Genomic DNA, 16,014 nt, shown 5'->3' on the forward strand with positions numbered 1-16,014 from the left:
AGTAATACACTTTTGCAATGAACTGTTGTACATGTTGTCTATAAAATAAGTTATAGATGAAATGACAATGTCTTATAGCTAGCAGCTCGTACTTGCTCTAACCATGCTCTTAGGGAATGTGCGTGGGGGAGTTATATTATTGGGGTGAACAAGTGGACCAGCTTCAAGAACGCCATGTGACATACGGGAGCAGGAAGAAAGAAAGGTGCGTTCCGAAGAAAGAAAGCACATATTCATCAGCAGAGTTCATCCATGTGCCATCGATCTGATCGACGGACCTCGTTGCATGCATTCACTCTTGCACCCTCCTCCACCCTGTTTTGTAATTTTTGCACCGCGCCGGCACGGTGTTTCCGACTAGCTCGTTTATATATGCATGCATACATACATACATACATACAAACGTTAGCTTCACTTGCCACGCTTGCGTGCGTTGGTGCAATCCAAAAGATCCAAGGCGGAATCATTGGATGGTACCGTGAGGTAACTAGAGCCAATAATTCTGCGATCAGGTGCAAACGAGTTATTGTCCGGCGGGGGGCCTGTACAACGATCAACTAACGTATCCATGCATGGCATGGCATCCGGTCGCAACGGAAAGCTAACCAACGCCGAGCTGGCCGTCACGTTGCATGCCGCTAGCTCGCCGCGTTGCTGCTTGCTTGCCGCTGCCATTAATCCCACCACCACCAGCTGATCGTTCGTACTGCTGTAGTACGTTTTACACGTTCATACCCACCGACCGGCCTCCAATTATACGTACTCCCAGCCAACCAACTTTTTTATATTCTTCCATCCAAATAAATGTACCGCAGCGTACTACTCCCCGTTCCTGGCCAGGTGGATACGGATCGGGCATTGTATATTCTGGCAGTTTCGCAGTACAGTAATGTACTACCTCTGTAATAAAATTCAAGACGCTTTTGCACTTGAAATTGAGCTGTACAAACGCCTTATATTTATACACGAGGGAGTGCAAGTTCTATTTAGTACAAAATGATTAACCATTTAGTGAATCAAGCTGTGGTTGAATGGTTATAGGGACAGTGATATCTTCAGTCCATTAGCAGGGTTCACTCCTATTATTTCTGTATTTATTTTGGTGTTTTCGACATTGGACATTCAGTAGGAGGAGATGTACTGGCTCAGGGATAGTGTGTATGCGTGTATATAAACGCTTGCTTCTGAACTGTGTTTAAAAAAATGATTAACCATTTCTAAAAAAAATGATGAAGCTGGTACATGCTTGTAAAAAGGATTAACCACCAACATGTAATGATTATGACTTTCTTTTTCTTGGCATTACTAACAGCAGCTAGAAGCCCCCCCCCCCCCCCCCCCGAGTCACCGGCGACCAGGAGAGCCAACCCTAGTGAAGCCGGCCTCGGCCTCCTCCTCCTCGCCGCCGCGGGGCAAAGCCATGGTGGGTGCTTGTGGCTTGGTTGGGGAGAGTCGGGATGTGGTGGACGGGACAATGATGTGCCGAATGTCGATCGGTGTCTCGGGTTGTGGTTTGGCGTCGTTTGAGCTTTGTCAACAATGGTCATCAGCAGTCACTAGGCTATGTCCCCCTTGGTCCATCTGGACGGGAGGACGGGACAATGATGTGCCGAATGTCGATCGGTGTCTCAGGTTGTGGTTTGGCATCGTATGAGCTTTGTCAATGATGGTCGTCGGCACTCACTAGGCTATGTCCCCCTTGGTCCACCGGGACTGGAGGACACCGTAGGCGTGGGCGCTCCTACTATGGTGATGTTGACCTGGCCCAGTGACTGATGCCAGGCTTTACCTACCACGGTTTGGACATTGTGAAGCGGGGTGTTGGTGTTGCCTTGAGGCTTGGAGGTCAGGGCGACGACCTTGGAAGGTGGTCCTCATGATGAGCTCTTCGACGGGCTCCTTGGCGGCGGTGGTGGCTACGTCTTTTGGCCATGCGGGCGGCGAGAGACTGTTAGCGATGGGTGGCCCAGGCGCTCCAGTTGTTGTGGCGCCCCGATCCGGAGCTAGGGATGTATGCTCTTCGCACTTGCTCGGCTGGCCTATCGACACTAGAGCGATCGAATGAAAGCTCCGTGCTTTTTTGCCATCGTCGCCGACGCTTGCGAGCGCCACTTTCTTTTTGAAGACGTCGTCGTGGTGCTCCTCTCCGTGGTTGTGCTCCCAATGAAAACCTTTGCCAGTTTTAGACTCGACAGCGGTGACGCCTGTTTTCCTTCTCGAAGGTGTCGTTGCGGTGCGTAGGTGTACTAGGGCGCGGTGTGGCGTGTTACCATTTCTCTCCATGTATTCTAAAATCGACTTTGTAAGAGGAATGCACCCCCGCCTTGTATTGTTGAGCCGTGTATTTCGTTCGGTCGGTGTTTTAAATACTCCCTTTGTCCGGAAATACTTGTGATAGGAATGGGTGTATCTAGATGTATTTCAATTCTAGATACATTCATTTTTATTCATTTATGTGATAAGTAATTTTAAACAAAGAGAGTATAAAACAGAGCGAAAGCCTATTTAAACGTCTCGCAAAAGAAAAAGGAAATAAAAGAATTGGATGGATGGATCGGTCCAGGGAGGGATGGTCCATGGATCCGTCCAGCCAATAATAAGAATCAATCATAAGCTTGGGCTGGTACGACGAGCACAAGTGGAGCGTGGCGTGGCGTGGCACGAATGATTAGGGCGACCGATGCCCGCGCACGACCGCCCCCGCCTCCACGAGCGCGGCACATGCCTCCTACATCTGGGCCCCCCGTGGTCGCCTCCCCTTCCTTCCATCATTGGCCGGCCGCACGTGAGGGACAGCTCCACGTCTCGCCTTGCCCATGTGTCCTGGCCTCACCGTGTCTCTGTGCGTCTGTTGCCGGATGTGTTGCGGTTGCATGCATGGTATGGGATGAAAAACTGCTGCACCAACCACATCACCGAGATCAGATCCGAATCAAATGAGTTGTACGTACACGCACCGGTCTGGCTCCACGGTTTCTGTCACCCACTCACCCCCCTTCACCAAATGCATGCACCGCTCGTTTGGTGGACTTCAGACGCACTGTTCCTTGTGTTCTCTGATAAAAAAGGATGAAGAAGAAATTACATCGTATGCTCCCTACTGTACCACTGCAGCACCTCCCTTCGTCGTATGCTTCCTACTGTACCATACTGCACTACTTTTTTTCCCTCTTCTTCCAAATAAATAAATAAACATGATTACACACTCTCACCGCTTTCGGTTTAACAGAATCTCCCAGGTCTCAAACCCACCATTACATAATACTAACAATCACAACCAACGCAGCATATATGTATCCAGTGTTGACTGATTTCCTAGTCTGCGGAATGCTGCTCATCTTTTTTCTTGATTGATTAGCCACCTAATTATTAAGACAAACAACGCATGAGTGCTGCTCACTCAGCCAGCATATACAATGAAGCCGGGTAGGGTCAGCCATAGCTAATAATTTGAGGACAAAAGAAGCGCCAACTTGAGCCGACAACAACATCTAGGGGGCTTGAACGCCACCCCAAGTGCCACACTGCCCCTACACCATTATTCAAACACCCCATATGCTCTTGCTCTTGCTCTTTGATGCATGATGCAGCTTTCAGTAGTCCTGCCTGTCATGCCAAGATACATAAACATGGGGCCTATCATTGCGTCCATGCATACTTACCAGTTCCCTCCATCTGCACTGCACAATCGAAACAAAGGGCCAAAAGGTTAATGACGAAGCAAACCATGTACTTGCATGGGAACCAGAATTAAATTCAGCTAAGCTTTCATTGTAAGTATTTGTGACTGCAACCTTTACAAAATCGTGGAAACTACTCCTTTTTAGGTGCGAATAAAAGACGCAGTTCATTATTAAATTCTCTAATCCTTATTCTTATACATACACCAATCTGCTTAACCATGTGTTCTCATGGTCATCAGCTTACCTTGTGTACCCCCCCACACAAAAAAACATGTTAATTTGTGTCTCGAAAACATTTTTCGTTGTTGTCGTGAAAAAAAAGAAAGATCCGTCGTTGTTCACCCTGAGATTAAAACAGTCACCCGATGCCCTGTCAGATGCCACCAGTTTTATCCACATTTTTCTCTCCAAGCATAGCATGTATCCCAAAACTTTATCAACATAATACTAGTGGTGAAGAAAATGTCATGTGTTGATAAGAAAGGCACAATTTATAATGATAGAACGCACAAAGCAAACTCAACCCATAGTAGGACGCAATCATTTGGTGCGTGTGCATCAGGCCAAAAGTGCAAGGCCCCACGTTTCCAAGCTAGAGTAGCGAGTGAATGGAGGAAGAAGGGCAACCACTATGGACTGGGAGGCAGGCAATGGCCCATCCAATAATTCCATCAACATGGGTGGGGTAGGTCAGAGTAATTGAGTTGGATCCGAGATCACTTAGATAGAGCAGAAAAGGCTGGAGACTGAAATGAATATAATGCCAGTATCGAAATAAAAAAAGAGGACAGCTAAATGCCCTGTAAAAAACTGTCACTTTTGCAAATTGGGCATGCTCGGGACCAATGATCGCAAGCCGTTTAGTTTAGTTCATGGCTGATGTTGACCTTATTGCAGCTGATTATTTATGTACATTTTTTTTACATGTACATGGAAAAAATTGAAACTTACTGGTACATTGACCCACATAATTCGCCCAGCTAATTTTTTTTATCAGTGTGTGTGGGTGGGTGGGTGTGTGTGTGTGTGTGGGGGGGGGGGGGGGGGGTCATGTTTGTAATTTTTCTGATTTTTAAAGTTATTGATAAAAATAAAGCGTCATGTACGGTTAGGCCAACTCCAACGCAAGACCGCATTTTGTCCGTCCATGTTCGTTTGAGTCGACATGAACAAATGTCACGGTCGAACGCGAACGCCCTGGAGTAAATTTTGTTAGTTTCATGTTTGCCTTGAGCCTTCGGCCCAAATTTGAGCCAAATACAAATCCAAATGGACATGGGATGAACATACACGCATACTCACGTTGTACGTCCTCGGGCATGCAACTACTTCCCATGGACCGATTTAATCTGCACGCGTGGAAGGGCCCGCATGTTAGGCACCGAGACGCCCCCAGCATGTTCTTTTTAATGGCAACCCGTGGACCGGGCAATCCACTTCCACGGTAGCGATCTTCCACACTCTTCCGTGCCCCCACTCGCCCGACACGCTCAAGTCCATGCCGCCCTCGCCCAACCAGTCGCCGCCTAGCCACACGGGGATGTGGAAGTGGATCCCCAGCAAGTCGGGGAAGCGTGACCGCGAAGCGACATCGTCTTCCCGACCATCTGTCGCTGTTGGCTTATCTATTTCGTAGCCTGTCACCGTTCCGCGGAACCACCCGTATGTCAAGGTGGTGGTGTGCCAGTTCTACTGGGACACAACCACCCCACTGTCATGGCCCTGCGCGCATCTTTCGAACGGTTGACCATTCAGGCGAGCGACCGTGCTCGTCTGTTGGAGATCAACGGCCACATGTCACAGCTGCCGTCAGACCATGTTGATACCCCTAGGTACAACGTGGAGTCCCCACTTTGAGACACTTTGTTTCGAGAGAAGTATGACCTGCTGTGGTAGGCATTCTTTGTGGGTCATGCTCAAAGCCCGTGACAGGCGTGCACTAGGGTACCTCGTGCATGTTATCGTAGCACAGCCCGTCTATGCGGGTGTGTTAGGTGTGCACTAGGGTACCTCGTGCATGTTATCCTAGCACACCCTGTCTATGCGGGTGTGTTAGAGTGCACGCGTGTACGCCGTCACCCTCCGGCTTGTAATGTCCACCACCACCACCTCCAACCATGTATGCTGGAAAGGAGGAGGAACTGATGAGGAATGTGCTCAAGGAGTCGAAGATCGACTACGAGCGTGCGCTCAGTGCGACAGTTTGACGTGCAACTTGCATTGTTGGTCATCGGCGACATCGCCATCCAGGAGCTCGAAGGACCAGAGGACGGGGGGTCGCAACCCATACCATGGAACCTGGAGTTAGAGGGGCAGCCCTCGAGTGGACTACGACGAGGCCCATTGCGCCGGAGTTGGTGCTGGGGCCCACCGTGTGTGGGATGGCGCCGATAAGTGGTCACCGCCCTAAGTGCGAACGCAGGTTTCGCCAGCTCCGGCAATGCAAACACCGAAGGCGCCACCCGTCCACCTATGGCAGCCGCCGCTCTTCATAAGCCTTAGCGCGGACGACGAAGGCAACGACGACAGCATGGAGTAAAGATGGCCATGACGGGTGTGACAGACGATCTAGGGTTTCTTTTCAAAAAATTAATGTTTTTTAGTTTAAGTTCTAGATTAATGTACGATGGACAGTTTTCTCTTGACCTTTTGACTTAATTTAACTTATAAGTTATCGGAAAATTTGTGTTTTGTATTTCTTAGTTGTGAATTTAAGTTTTAAATGCACACGCTACTCGAAATGCGTTGAGCCTACTGACAAGCGGATGACCGCAAACGGACGTCGTGTGACCTTTGTCGATCCAAATGGACAAAAAACGGACAGTGCGTAAGTTTTAAATGCGTTGATACGCTGCTCAAAATGCATCGAGACGCTATTCAAAATGTTTTGGGCCCACCGACAGACAGACGACTGCGAACAGACGTTCGTTTGAGCTTTGCCGATTCAAACCGACATAAACCGGACAATCGTCGTTGGAGTTGGCCTTACTTGATTTGAGTAATTTTAGATTTGAACGGGCGAATGGAATAACAAAAAATTGGAATGCAAATACAGTATAATAAGTAGTACTAGTACAGCAGTGGAGTGATTGGCGTCCCGCAGCGCCCAATGATTGCGGGGGGTTGTGGGTGGTGTCAGGAAAAGTGCCGGCAAAGCGAGGCGCACGGCGGGACGGTGGGCCACCGCTGTCCTAATTTTCCAACTTGTCAATTTGCCTGGTGGGCCCAGCCCCAGGGGCTCTCCCTCTCTCGGTGCGCTGGAAATGTATCATGGGCCTTCGCTTTCCTCCCCGTTCGAGCGAGCACCCCGCCCGGCTCGGTCGGTCGCAGTGAGCCGTCCATCCAGCGCGAGCCGGCTCGGTGGGCGCACTCACCTGCAGTACGGCTCGCTCCTAAACTGTATTCAACAGAGCCGCTGAAATATACTACTCCCTCCGTTCCTAAATATAAGTCGTTAAAAATGTTTCACTACATACGGATGTATATAGACATATTTTAGAATGTAGATTCATTCATTTTGCTTCGTATGTAGACTCCTAATGAAATATCTTAAAAGACTTATATTTAGGAACGGAGGGAGTAGTTTTAAAAAGAAATAACAACGCGCTGAAATTATATTAGGACGTACAGGAGTCCGTAGTCTCGTACTCCATCCGTTACTAAATATAAGACCTTTTTGAAATTCTACTATGGACTACATACGGAGCAAAATGAGTAAACATATACCCTAATATATATCTATATACATCCGTATGTGGTTCATAGTGTAATCTCTAAAAGGTCTTATATTTAGAAACGAATGGAGTAGTTAGGTAGGTTGATCAGGCATTCAGGCTCTTGTTTGATATCCTGTGTGGTAAATAGTTTTTCTAGCCCGACCAGCTTCAGAAAAATAATCAAATTAGCTTAGTGTTTTGTTCCATCAACGAGAAGACAAAGATGACCGTATATATAGTTCAAGCTCTACTCGGGGTCATGCATTTCTTATGTATTGATGATCATTCCAAAAGAAAAAAACGATGATCAAGCTTCAATAAAAAAAGGGATGTATCGATGATTCATGTCTACCCCTACCAAAACCGCGGGATTCAGGCATGGATGCGCGCATAAACCCGGACAACTGGTTCCTAATCCATATAAAATGAACGCAGAGTAGAGTACTCTACTGCTTACAATTTAAGTAAATAAGTTCATCGGCTGGCCTAAGAACAACACCATCAATCGATTTGTAATTAGCCACACGCACGCAGCTGTAGTTTTGGCAGGGGACACAGACAACCGGCCACCCCCAGGAATCCCGACGCCACATTCATTGGCGAATTGACCCGTTCCTGCTCCAAGCCTCCAATCACCGCGCGCCACCTCGGCACCAGCCTACATACGCCAGCATGCATGCATGATCGATCCATGCAAACTCTCGTCCGTCAGCTCGATCGCTTCACGACGCGTTTTGTTTGCTTGCGTGTTTCGCTCCTCGGAATCGGCGTCGCCGCGACAGGGCGAGATCGAGCCATTTATTCGTTGTCCGTTCTCGGCCAGGCGAGTAACACTAAGGCTGCGCTTGGTTCGTCGTTTTTCTACCGTTTTAATTTTCCACGTGTAACCTCTTCCACCCGCATTAAACTGGGTTCCTGTAAAATCCGGATGGAAAGAAAACCGAGCACGGGAGGTGTGTATTCTTTCTCCAGGTGTAAGGCAAAGCATAGCCATCTAAACGACCAACCAAGCGGTTGATTGGAAGAAGCGTGTATTAATTTCCCACCTGCATGTTTCACACCTGTAATCGTCCATGAAACGACGATCCAATCGCGCCCTAATCATCCGGTGCACGTATGTGCTTGTGCGTGGTGATGGCGACCGATTGATTGGCCGATGATCTATTTACTTTGCCCTAAGATAAGATGAGAAAAGGAAAGGAAAGAAAAGAGGTCGATGATTAGAACTGGTCAGCATTGCATGCAGCAAGATCCAAGGTTTCCGTGGGCGATAACAGAGCAAGTAAGCCGTACGTACGTGCGCGGACTAGCTAGTTTATTTGGCATCTATATATGCACCATGCGGAATCGGTCCGAATCTTACTTAGGAGGGCTCCCAAAAAAAGGGGATAGTTAAATGTTCTCTGTGCTGTGGCCTGTGGTACTCCTAAAATGAGCATTTGTTTTGCTTAAGTTTTGGTGGTACGAGCCAAAAAAGAGTAGTGAGTATATTCTGGACTCACAGCTGGCCTAGACTTAGTTATAATTATTCCGGAAAATAATTTATGATAATTACTCCCTCACAGACATAGCTAGGGTCCCTTGGAAACATACAATTCTAGAAACACTTCAACAACCGCCACCCGGGAGATAATAAGAAAAAAAAAGGATGAAGGATATGTCCAACTTTTTTTTTAGGGGTATATCAAAGTTTTATTGATCCAAGACCACTTGAAGTGGTATACTAAAAGGATCATGGAGATGGATCAGCCAAAGATGTCGCCCGTGAACAAGAGTGTTTGAAAACTTAGCTAACCTATCTACATCAGTATTTGATGCGTGACCTTTAAAAATAAACTTGCTATTAACTAAACTAGCTCGCTTCTTAAATTTCGCTAATGACACGGTCGTAACTCCTACTAGTTACTATCTCGATACCGTTCACAACCTGCTTTGAGTCCGAAGCGATTATGTAGTTCTGGATCATCAAATCCTCTGCTAGAGCCAAAGCTTTTGTTCAATCTCAAGTGTAGCTACATCAACGATTCCCGGAATGATCAGAGAGGAGCTGCCCATATATAGTCCATCCTCATCGCGGAAATGATGGCAATGAGCCGATGTTTCCTTTGGGACACTGGTCCGGCCCATGATTTCATGGCTAACGGGTCTTTTGGGTTGGCTTCATAAGAAAATTGAACCAGTGGAGCATGTCAGCATCGGCCCACCAGGGCAAATTGGTCGACCCAAATTTAGTTGTCCAAATTTGTAGACTGACGTTACAATGCATATGTCTTTGAAGGTTGTTACTCTTGTGTTTGTATGCAATTTTCAAAGTGCTGACCCAAGATTGTTTCTGTTTCAGAGCTACAAAGATGCTACCTTAGAATGCAGACTATTCAAGGCAGAAACAGAAACAAAAATGCATATATATTCCTTTTTTTGTTTTAACAAACAAATTATAAATATCTTAAGATTGAGTGACCCAAGATTGTTTCATGTCGCTTGTGCCTAGCCGGTAGGAAAATACCATCAGGGTTGGAACTTACGAATATCAGTAAAAATCCCACAATAGAAAATACAACCAAGAGGTTGAAAAAGGTGGGAAATATAATGGGAACTTGAACGGATACTAGAACTACACCATGTTGAAGTAATGTGAAATTCATTATACAGATTAAAATTTATAAAGTGGTAAACAACAAACAAAAAGGAATGAACTAATGAGATAAATGTGTGCACTCTAATGGCATGCATATCTCATCGGACCAAGATCCGCCTACACTTTTTGCGGAGATGTGCCTGTTAATATAATACGATCTCATCAGACCAAGTCGTGTGACCAAAACAAACATTGTAATCCGGATAGCAAGCTTTTATCTTGGAAGAGTGGGATTGCTCGTTACCAAATATTACCATACATTTGACGATGCTATATTGGATCGCCACTATATTACCATACATTGACAATGCTATATTTGGTTTGTACATAATGAATTGCCACTACTTTTTTTTGTAACACGCGCTTGGGTAGGCTGCATTCGGAGAGTACCCTTGGGGATTGAGTCCCAACTAAAAAGTCCCTAGCCCTATCTGTTTGGTTCTAAGGACTAAACATGGACTAGAGGTTATTAAATGACATGTTAAAAGGCCATGTTACCCCTACTTATGGACTAGAGATTATTAAATAATACTCCCTCCTTTTCGGTTTATAGGTTCATCTCAAAATTTTCAGATTTCCATTATATTAGGCTCATTTTGAGTCTAAGTGAGTTAAAGTGCTTTGAGTCTCACGCCATATTTAATTCATAGAGTATAGAGAAAGGAGATGAGTGGCTATGCATGCATCGTTTTCTACATCTACCATGCAAGTCCAATGAAAAAAAGGATTCTACATTTATTGTCTTGGAAATTGAATATGTGAGAAATATTTCATTGGCTAGTTTAAACTAGTGTCATCCACTCACAATTCATCTTGGTTGATGACATTTTAGATTTAAGCCCTATAAACCGAAAAGGAGGGAGTATGTTAAAAGGAGGGGCACTGTTAAAAAAAGTCTCAAAAAAGACTCTCCCTTAGTGACTTCTTTATTTAGTCCTAAATGCTCATTTTTAATCTCTAAAATTCCCTTCTGTTTGGTTTAGATAAGACTAAAAGAGATTTTCTTAGTCCATACATCAAAAAGTCCACGTAAGCAAACACCCCTTTGACTGACATGTGAAATCAGACATGCACATTGAAAAAGAGCTACTCCCTGTACAAAGAAATAGTAGTGCATTAGTCTTTTTACAAAGGGGGTAGCTTGGGAGCGCTATAACTAGTAGTTTTTCTTTTCTTTTGTTCTTTCAAAGATGTGGATTTTAAACACGATCTGATGGGACCAAGGCGAGACGAGCGCACGGAGCAAAGCTTGTCGTACCTCCTCCCCAGCCCCGCACTGAGTTCCAACTTCCAACGCATGCGCGTACTGCGTACAGCCAGCCACACGGCCATAGTTTAGCCGAGGATTGGCTCGTGCAGCCAGCCACACGGCCATAGTTTAGCCAAGGATTGGCTCGTAGGACCAGTGGCTGTAGCCTAGTGGCAAGGGAGCGCAGTGGCGTCTCCAGCAACCAGGGTTCGTTTCACGTCGGGGACGAATTTCTGGTTTTTCATGAGGGATGCTTCTTCTATATCAATAAAACCATGGGTGCTAGTGCCCATGGAGTTTCATTTTTTTTTTTTTTTTTTTTTTTTAAGGATTGGCTCGTACAGCCAGCCACACGGCCATAGTTTAGCCGAGGATTGGCTCGGCTCGGCTCAGCACGGCTCGGACCGGGTCAAGGCTGAGATCGAGGAAAGCCGCATGCACGGGCGCCATGACGAGCGAGTGCCGCACAACGGGAAAGTATTTATCGCCATTATTTACCCATTTATTCCCAGCCAATTAATAAAATATAATAATAATTGGATGCTGCGGAGAGGAGATCCACCTCCACCCATCCAACAGCTCATCATTTGCTCGCCCTCCGCTGCCCTATTTATAGCCCGCGCGCCGCCGCATGCCCACACCAAGAGCCAAACACCACATCACCACCACCACCACCACACCCGCCGAGCACTGCCACCGTACCACCGGAGAGCTCTCAGATCGGATCGGGTTCGCCGGAGCAGAAGAGACGATGATGCATCGCACCGCCGGCCTCGACCTGGGCCTCGGTCTGGGGCTGGGGCTGGGCCTCGCGTCCCAGGGCAGCCTCACGTCCTCCACCACCACCGCCTCCTCCTCCCCGTCGACCCCGGCCTCCCAGGCTCACGCGCACTGGACCGCCGCGCTCAGCTCCGTCGTCGGCCTGCCGCAGGACTGTGGAGTCCTGCGGAAGGAGGAGCCGGGGATGCGGACCTCCACGTCGCCCGAGAGCGGCGTCAGCGGCGGCACCAAGCGGGGCCTGCTGGACCGCACCGGGTCCGGCGTCTCCCGCGGCGCCGCCGCGGGCAGCGACGAGGACGACGACGGCGGCGACGGCGCCGGCGGCCGCAAGAAGCTCCGGCTCTCCAAGGACCAGGCCGCCGTCCTCGAGGAGTGCTTCAAGACCCACAGCACGCTCAACCCCGTAAGTCCCTTCTCCGATGATCTATCCACTGCCTGGCTCGCGCGTGGTGTTCGTCCATGGATTCTTTGTGATGGATCGCATTGGGCTGACCGGGATTTCTGTCTGGACGATCTGCAGAAGCAGAAGACGGCGCTGGCGAACCGGCTGGGGCTGCGGCCGCGGCAGGTGGAGGTGTGGTTCCAGAACCGCCGGGCGCGCACCAAGCTCAAGCAGACGGAGGTGGACTGCGAGTACATGAAGCGCTGGTGCGAGCAGCTCGCCGATCAGAACAAGCGCCTGGAGAAGGAGGTGGCCGAGCTGCGCGCGCTCAAGGCCGCGCCCGCCGCGCACGCGCAGCAGGCCGCGCCCGCCGCCACGCTCACCATGTGCCCCTCCTGCCGCCGCGTCGCCGCCACCGCCGGTGCCGGACCGGCCGCCACGCAGCATCAACAACAGCCGCAGCAGTGCCACCCCAAGCCCAGCGCCCAGCCCGCCGGCAACGTCCTGCCAAGCCACTGCCAGTTCTTCCCCGCCACCAGCGCCGCCGCCGCCGCCGCCGACCGGTCCGCGGCCAGGCAGCAGGGCGCGTGGAACGGCGCCGCGCAGCCGCTCGTCACCCGAGAGCTCTTCTGAGACGACGAGATCTCGCCGCCGCGGTCGATCGCGCGGGGGATCTAGTTAATCCAAGTTATTAATTAGGAGATTTCAGGCGGCGGTCGATCGTGTCAATCAATTAATCAATTGGCAAATCAACCAGTCCGATCGCCGGGTTAAGATTTGATTTGGTTTGGATAGCACTAGTAATTAGCGGCCCTAGTGAGATCGTTGGTTTGGTTTGGTTTCCGGTTGATTCGTTTTTCTTTTCTGCCTTTTTTTGATCGGATCGACGACGACGAACAAGACAGAAACATGTTAGTATAAGAGATAAGAGAAGAAGAAGGAGCAAATGGCTGTCTGCTTTTTCATGGACGGCGTGTACCCATCCACCAAACCCCTGCCGGTTGTTGGATTAACAGCTTGTTGATTGATTTGTACTACTGCTGCTACGTACCACTAATTGTTGATTGGTTGGTTGATGGAGGAAATTAATGAAATCTTTCATTCACATCTTTTTCACATTCTCTTCCCTTCTCCAACAAGTGTATTTGGAGCCATGTCATTCTCCTCTTGTTATTTTTTTTATCAACTTTTAAGTGATAAAAGGCACGATTTAATTTTCCGCGTCGACGAACCCGATCTCTTTATGTTTGCTGGAGTTTAATTCAACGAAAAAAAAGGTGACCCGGTTCGAAAAGAATGGGTTTTCCAAGCTACTGCTCATGATGAATTTGCATCTTCTGAGAGCAAACATCTCAGCAACTTGTTTAAGCGAAAGCAGCCCACCCACACCACCTCATTATCATACTCCTAAACAGTATACAAACAGTTCCAGGACAGACAACCGTGCGTGTCTACGACGAGGCTGCAGGCCTGCTGCACACATGCGCCTCGGAGAAGCTTTAATCAAAAGCCAATTAACTAGTCCGCAGACAAAGGTGACGGGCCAAAGTCATGGCGAGATCATTAGGAGATCTGATTAGACCACCTGCAATCCAGCTTGATCAGGGCGCCTTGGACCGAGTTGTTTTCGACCGACAGTTGATCCGCTACGCCATCCGCGGCCACCAAAGTTTAATCGGCAAAAGCTTCCGCCTTTGCCTTTGCCTTTGCTTTTGCTTCCGGCCTTTTCGTCAGTTCCGCTCGACCGCAACAGGTCTCGCAACAGCTTGTGATGTCGATCAGTGGATGGAAGAGGGAGGGCTGGCCTAACTAGGTGACGGCAGGATGAGTTCAGATGGCTGCATGGAATGGAACGGCAGCAACTCGCATGATTTGCTGGCTTCTTGTTAGGCTTTGTCACTTTACACTAACTAGTACTAGTCAGATGAGGAAACGTGCCTATGGGCCCCGGTTGCTAACATACGTGTGCATCTCACCATCAAAGGGCAAATTGATGCCCGCCCTCGTTTTGTTCATGATTTTCTTTGAAAAGGATCCGAAGGACATGGCCAATGCATAACTTCAGCGTGATGCATCGTATAACATGTAGGCTCGAATGTCAGGAAAAGTAGATTCAGATGAGGAACCGAGATCCATTGTAGGAGGCGGGTGCTTGAAGAGAAAAAGCATGGTTCGATGTAAAAAGCTAAAAAAAATAATGAAAAGTAGATATGCAAGTGTATTAGAGTCTTTATTTTATATTCTTTAATGATGCCCACTGATGATAAATTGCATTGGAGAAAAACAATCAATATACATGCCTCAACCTACTTTATATCATGGGACATCTGTATCCATATGTCAACATTGTACATGTCCTTAGTTCCTCTAACCTGAATTAATTGACATGACTTTAGCATATGTCAACATTGTACATGCCCTTAGTCTCTCTGACCAGTGTGGTCCTTCGTTCTTTTCAAGAACAATCATTTATTTAGATATTGCTACGTTTTTATTTACTCCTCATATTATCTTTGTCTAAAGTCAAATTTTACATACTTTCAACAAGTTTGTAAAAACAAATTAAAAACATACAACAAAAAATTAATGTCATTGGATTCATCGTTGTATATACTTTCACATCATATAAATTAGTTATTGTAAATTTTTGTATTGTTATCTACAAGCTTGTTCAAACTTTATAATGTTTGGATTCGCTCAAAGCTAATACGAGGAGTAGATAAAAATAGAGAGAGTATGAGATAATAAAAATTGGGCACGACACACGCCATATTTATTACCACCACGTAGTAATTAGTTTACGCAAAACACCTCATAAATTCATTTCCTCTAATTTGTGGCCCTTGTCCGCTACCTTAGCTGAGTTATAGCGTTGAGCAACTCACTGCCTGCATATTCTGAGAAAATGCTGACCATTAATTTGATCGATAAAATAACATGTATATGTTAGAAAGTGTATCATTAGATTCGCATTGAAGAGAAGTTTCATATGGTACAATTTTTAGGGTATATAACTCCTATTTTGTTAACCAAAACAATAGCAAGTTTTTCAATGGAAATGCGTGTGACACTTATAAACCAAGATAGAGAAGTATTAGTGGATTACCTTCCCTTCCCATCGACGACATTTGGCTCCTGGATCCAAAATATAGGAGCCCGCAAAAACGTATTATATTTTGGTATGGAGGCAGTACATTCTTGGGTGACATGGCGATTTGCCTCCCGTGTCCACATCCTCATGTGATGAATAGTCAAATGAAATATCAAATCTTTTTGGCATGCAAGATGTTCAAATGTCTGATGCCCATATCAAATTTGATGATGTTTAGACATTTGAGTAGCTATGAGCAAAACACAAAACACAAAACAAGTATTTGAAAATGTTTGATAAAATGCACTGTTTAGAGATCCTTTTTTGCCACGACCTCCTTGAATGCCATGCACGCATGAAATTTTCCATGCACCTAGAGCACTCACATCTTGCATGGAGAACAAAATCAGACTTTTTAGAATTTGTTTTTTTACTATTCACCCGAAGGAGACGAGCTTAGGCTCAGAGATGAATT

The 16,014-nt window shown here is 47.1% G+C and overlaps 1 protein-coding gene across 1 annotated transcript; it reads left to right on the plus strand.

Moving 5' to 3' along the window:
- The first annotated feature begins 11,880 nt into the window (after nt 1-11,880).
- LOC123412458 (homeobox-leucine zipper protein HOX2-like) lies at nt 11,881-13,553 on the plus strand. Its single transcript, XM_045105407.1, has 2 exons — nt 11,881-12,469; nt 12,587-13,553. Exons 1-2 carry the CDS (start codon nt 11,918-11,920, stop codon nt 13,079-13,081), a joined length of 1,047 nt encoding a protein of 348 aa, XP_044961342.1. The 5' UTR covers nt 11,881-11,917; the 3' UTR covers nt 13,082-13,553.
- Nucleotides 13,554-16,014: the final 2,461 nt, after the last annotated feature.

Source organism: Hordeum vulgare, chromosome 7H (genome assembly GCF_904849725.1).
Source record: "Hordeum vulgare subsp. vulgare chromosome 7H, MorexV3_pseudomolecules_assembly, whole genome shotgun sequence".
Taxonomy (NCBI): Eukaryota; Viridiplantae; Streptophyta; class Magnoliopsida; order Poales; family Poaceae; genus Hordeum; species Hordeum vulgare.